This window comes from Vipera ursinii, assembly GCF_947247035.1.
Source record: "Vipera ursinii genome assembly, chromosome: 10".
Classification (NCBI taxonomy): Eukaryota; Metazoa; Chordata; class Lepidosauria; order Squamata; family Viperidae; genus Vipera; species Vipera ursinii.
In genome coordinates this window covers 23,072,996-23,079,083 of record NC_139520.1, presented here as the reverse complement: position 1 = coordinate 23,079,083, position 6,088 = coordinate 23,072,996, and the positions used below count along the sequence as shown (strand labels likewise).

At 45.1% G+C, this 6,088-nt stretch overlaps 1 protein-coding gene across 1 annotated transcript in view; it reads right to left on the bottom strand.

Annotated features, from left to right (window-relative positions):
* Positions 1-4,169: 4,169 nt before the first annotated feature.
* ZFHX3 (zinc finger homeobox 3) overlaps positions 4,170-6,088 on the bottom strand; it is an 86,898-nt gene continuing 84,979 nt past the window's right edge. Inside the window, 1 exon segment of the mRNA XM_083370208.1 lies at positions 4,170-6,087. Within this exon segment, the coding sequence (XP_083226334.1) occupies positions 6,040-6,087 (48 nt within the window). The 3' untranslated portion in view covers positions 4,170-6,039.

Genomic DNA, 6,088 nt, shown 5'->3' with positions numbered 1-6,088 from the left:
ATGCTTTATTGAATTAACTCATTATCTGGGCTCACATCATGCACTGAACCATAAACTAAGCAAAGAGAATAGGGGCCACACAGTCCAAGTCTTGACCAAGGTTGGTGTTGGTTAAGGATGTGACAGGAATAGAGACTAGCAGGGGACTCTGCCACTGGTTTCATTAAGGATGAAGATGTGCTTTCTCCTTTGTTTAAAACAAGAGACACAGTTTCTGTTGGCTTGAGGGCCACAATGGGCAAGATCAGGGTCCACTTGGGGCAGCATATTGAGGAACCTTAAGGACACTTTGCACCTCTGCAAAGAAGATCCAAACTTCGGGGCCCTTATCCTAGAAACCAGAAAAAGGTTCAAAGTATATAGAAGGGTCAACAAAGAAAAATGGGTTTTGCATCATGTCAGCCCAACTGACCCAAATTTGCCATTCCTGAGTCTTGGTGGGGTAAAGGAAAATCCTGAAGCATTCCATCATCCAAGAAATAGCTGATCTCAACACTCATCTACCACTGAGAAACTTTGGATTCTGTACTAATTCTTATACATTTACCTTAGTTTTGGTCCAGCAAAATTGCTTTTTCCAAAGGTCTTTTCTTTCTTCAGGTTGTAATCCTTGATTTTTGGTTCGGTTTCATCTGAAAAACAGCCTCATAACTTCAGCTTCTTGAAATCAGGTGGCCAACTTCCCTTTCCTTCTGCTGGGATGTTAGCAGGCGCAGTTCAGCTCAGCTTCCAAAGGTTCCCTGCAACGGCCTTCGTTTGGCTCCCAGGGCAGCTCCTTTCCAAGCCCAAAGTCCCTTTGGAGTCTTTTCACCTTGCTTAGCAGAACAAAATCACCACCACCATCTGAATCCAAAACATACTCCTGGCAGCGGTCGCTTAACCTTCCAGCTTTGCAAACTTTCATGCTGGTTTGTTTGTTCATACAAGAGTTCTACCTAATTGGATGTTGCTTAGCCGAATTCATTCCAGTTTAGAAGCAGCAGTTCTATCTTGTAGTTTGTGTGCGATCTGCACCATAATTGTGAATCCACACCCACCCTGGAAAAAAATGCTGCCTCTGTACCTTCATGGGGAGGATTCCTGCCCAGCCCATTACTTGAAGGCAGCCTTGAATGGAGACAGGGGGCTTTGCAGAAGGGCCACCCTACTGCCATCTTTCTGGCTTATTAGCCAAAACCAGCTGCGTGTATAGCCAATTACAGCATACATGTGTTCACACAATTACAATTATGGATTTGCATCCTAGCATGTGATTCGAGTGTAATCTATGGCATTTCTGCCCTATGGCTAGGGAGGGGAGGCAAGGTGAATAGTCAAGAAGGTAAATGAGCTGTTAATTCTCATGATTGCTAAATATATAAACCTCTCACACAAACTAAAATCTATTCTTAGTCAACCATGCTCCTTGCTGACTAAGAGAATTTTTTTTAAAATTAGGTGTGAGGAAACACTATCATTTTCAGAGGAACTCATACCTTGGACAGGTCAGCACAATACAGAAATGTTTCTTGACAGGTGTGGAGCCTTTTCACTTTTTGTATGGATTTCTGCATCTTTTGCTAGTGCTGCTTAAAGAGGAATATGCATATAGTAGAAAGACAGACACAAACAATCGCTTTGTTTCAGAGGCAACACGAATCCACCTGATACCAAAAGACTGCTTTTGCTGTTCTGCTGGATGGGACAGAGTCCCCCAAAGAGGCTCCCACTGTCCTTATGCATGGGGCAAATTATGGCAGATAACTGGCTCCTCTTTCATGGGATCCCTCCATTTCTATCCCAGGAGAGAGAAGAACAATGACAGTGAGCCCAGGAGGCAGATCTCTGTTTGCTGCTGGATTCCACACCTGTCGGGTCTTTTCCATCCCAGAGCTTCTGTATTAAACACCACTTGAGAAGCTTTCTACAGTATTTGATTATATCTGGTTAGGCAAAAATGGATTGCTCAATGCCCCACTTTCCTCAATTTGAAGATATTTTTATGTTTTTACTTTTTTCTATTCTTCCCCACAATACCGCCCCCCCATACACACAAGTAGCCAGCAGTGAGAAACCATAGCTACAATGGAATAATTTGAAATGGGCCCAGCAGCCAGGTGGAAAGCTTTCTTTGGGGAACACTCCTAAACTCCAGGAAAGAACCTGCTACTCCTCAAGTCCCCCCCCCACCAGCCCTGCTCCCTTGACACAGGCTCCCAGTCATTATTCTGTGATGAGTCATCCCAAGCTCGTAAAGAGGTCCCTCCCCACTTTGTCACTGAAGTTGGAGTGCAGCATCCATAGGAAATTGGAAAGGGCTCTCTATTACCCTCCATCCTTTTCACTTCCCTGTGTTTGTCTCCTGGTCTGGTTTACAGTGGTGTTTGGGCTCAAATGCTGGTCTTGGATTTGGCCCCCTTTGGAAAGCTCCATTCTTCACACAGGCAGCTGTTTCTGGCCGTGCTCTCTCCCATTCCTCCTCTAAAACCAGCATCTGAGAACCCTGGCAGATAACTGACCTGGGCCCACAGAGGAGCAATGCCTGCTTTTTGACAAGCCTGCAGAGCCCACCCCCCCAAAACTGGACATCCTCATGCCTTTGCCAAGAGGCTGGCCTTCAGGGCCCTGCCCCATTGTCCTGTCCTGTCCTGTCCTGCCTGTTCTTCCCTTGGGCAGAGAGACCCCTGCATTCACCACACTCTGGCACAGCAGAGACAAGAGCTTTGGCTCATTTTTTTAATGTACCACAATGAGCAGGAAACATACTTGATGAAATATTTTCAAAGGAGTATATTCAATTACCATCTACAATCAACTTAACTATGACAACAAAGTGTTTTGTGACGAAATTTGTTTGTTTTTAGAGTTCTGTGTAGTTCTGCTTTTGTCCATCTCTATGTATTTTGGTACAATTTGAGATCAGCATTATTACAGTAACAAAAAAGCTAACAAGACAACATTATAGAAAAACACCAATAACATCATTTTTGGTTTCACTTGCTCTAGTTTTTGTACATTGCAAAGGCTGCTTAGAGACTTCACCTCATTTATACTTTCTGTTTTATCCAGACTTGTCCCCCTCCCCCAACCAAAGTAATGAAAAAATAGTCAAAAGTTATGTGTTTCACAGTGGGCAGGATTTTCAGAGCCATCCATCCATCTAGACAACCAACCAACCAGCAAGAGTTCCATTTCAGCATGTCCCCAAGGACACCTGGACTAAGGGACAGGCCCAGGAAGGCCATTTCTGCTGGCCAGCTGGGCACCACCTTGGATCTAGCCATATCCATTTGCATTGTCAGCATTTGCGTTGTCAGCATTCCTGGGCAAGAGTATTTTTGGCCTCTCCCTGGTTTGGATTCTCCCATAAACAGAAGCTGCTGTACGAGAGGGGCTCAGAGGCAGAAAGATGCTTAGCCTTGAGTGCTGGCACAGCCCTCTTTGGAGGCCAGGATGCCATAGCTGCCTACTCCTCCCGAGGGTCTATGAACCCCTCCAGTGCCCCAGAGGGCGCAGTGCAATCATGGTAAATCTTAGCTCGGCTCAGGGCAGGAGCTGCTCAATGCTTGCCACTGCCCTGCTGGGGATGCCACTTCTGCCGGGATGGAGGCCTCTCTTATGCACCCAAAAGGCTGGAAAGGACCTGGGGACACCCCACACAGATGGAGGAGAGCTGTGACAGGAGAAGAGAGCAGAGGGAGGGAACCAGGGCAGAACAAAGAAAGGAGACCTAAGATATCAAAGCAGGCAGTCCACAAAACTGGCCAGGAAACACTAGTGTTAAACTAGCAAGGTATATACCACATAAAGAACCAAAAATAACATAGATGGGAATGATGCTAGTTTTCTTTTATTTTAGTTTTTTATATATATTTAGTATTGTTAAGGATTGGTTTACTTTATATAAGCTAGAGAGTGATGGATTTTAGAGTTTATAATTGTTAGTATATGATTGTTTATGATTGCTTTTTAGATATATACCTTGTATTTTGCTCTGGGAAGTCGGAGGGGGGGGAGGGGGGGAGGAGGGGAAGTAGAGGGGGGGAGGCAGGGGAGGGAGGAGGGAGAGGGGGAGGGGGGGAGATAGGGGGGAGGTAGGGAGGGGAGGAGGGAGGGGGAAGGGGGGTTTCTTAAAGGAAAATTGTATTTTTTAAAACTTTTCAATAAAAAAAAAAAAAAAAAAAAAAGAACCAAAAATAAAATGAAAAGTCTCAGGATACGAAGTAACATTCAACAGTAACACACAAACTGAAAACATAGGAACCCTTCCTGCACAACTTTAGATCTAAAAAGTGGACTGTACGGGGCACCCCAGGCTGCTACTGCGGCAGAGTCAACTCAGGACAGGGTTTTCCGCACGTGTGCAACCAGGGAAGGGTGGATCCTCCATCGAGCAACAAGCAGCTAAGAGTGGTGGCAGTGGTTGCCTCTCCCAGAGCCTGCTTCCATGGGGTGGGGGGGGGAGGCTGGAGCCAGAAGGTGAAACTGGGCAGGCCCTATTGGCAGAGCATGGGGTAGTGGGGGTTAGGGTAGCAGACAGGTAGCACTGGGCTCCAAAAATAAAGACCTGACTGCAAACTCAGCCTGGCAGCAGCACCAATTTTCCTTTCCAGGACAACGATCAGAGAAGAACATTCTTCTCTTGGGGGAGGGCTCCAGGCTCACTCTCCTGAGCACAGCATACCGTAAAACACCCCACTTGTCTGTCCAAGTTCAGGGCCGGATGCTGGCAGAAGCTCCTTCATTTGTGTGTTTATTTGTCAAATGGGGTCTTCTGGCTAAAACAGAAAGAAATCCTCAAAAGGCGCCTTTTTTGCTCGTTCTGCACCAGTGGCTGAAAGGGTTTGTCTTTGGATTTTATTTGAAGCCTGAACTTCTTCTGGGGGAAAGAAAGTAAACAAAGGGAAAAACAGCCCACCTTATCTCAGAAAGTCATTCAAAAGAAACATGGGTGCCCTAAAAATGGAGAGAGAAACAAAGGCTGACATTTCCAAAATGGAGCTTTTACACATGGAGGGAGGGAAGCTGAAAGAGTGTTAAGTGCACAACTGACAGGTATACATCTTAGAAAGTTTTGAGCTCCCAACAAAAATATTTTGAAAGGGATCCCACTGTTTTTCCTTTAATTTTATAAAATAACTTTGCAGCCACCCTCTGAGAAATGAAGGCAGCGACTGTTAAGTGGAAGCTGATGACGGGGCGGCCTGAGGACGGAGGGACAAGACAACATTGAATGAGAAGCTGCCAGCTGGACCATATACAAAAGCTAAACGTACACAAAAGGGGGTTTTCTTTAAATCTACCATACTGCTTCAGTTCATTTCCAATGCAACAATCTACTCAACACCAAAAATGGTCATATCTATCATAAATACAGAAAGTCAGTTGTTTAAAACTCCAAGTCCTTAACACTTTGTGTGTTTTCTTTTCTGAAAAAGGGAGTGCTGAATGGTCCCCCTTGAAATTGGCTTCAGCAGAAAAAATCCCCCTAAAATCCCCATAAAGCTAACTTAGTTCACATTGTTTGTCTCTTGAATACTTTCTGCCCATTTTTAAATTAACAACAAAAAATCCTTTCCTTGGAAAAAATCAAAACCAAAAAAAGAAATTATATATATATTTATATAAAACAATGATTCTGAAAACCGAACAAAGTGTGAGCGATTGACCTGAGAATAAAAAGACGTTACATTTCTTTTTTCCTTTTAGCAAGCAAGCCATTGGTATCTGAATGCTAAGATAGCAAGAAATTTAAAATGGTCCCGGGTGGTCTGCTTTCCCAGTTATGCTGGCCTCCAGTGCGCTCTCAAGGGGGTTGTGCGGGGTGGGGGTAATTCCTGGGGGGGGGGACAGCCACCTTTGAGAGAGCTACAGCAAACCCTTTGGCCACCCAGAGGCGAGTCGAGCTGCCAGCATCAACCTCTGGAAAAACCACCCAAGCGTCTCTCTCTCGGGTTTTTTTTTCTTTTTTTGGTTAGAAGCTTTGGAATTGCAGTTAGTCTATTTCTGAAACTGGTTTGTTATTTCTAGATTCATTTTGCAAGGGTTCGTCTTCAAAGCTTACAATCGAAAGGGGTCCACGCTGGGGAAGCCGCCATCCCGGGGGGGG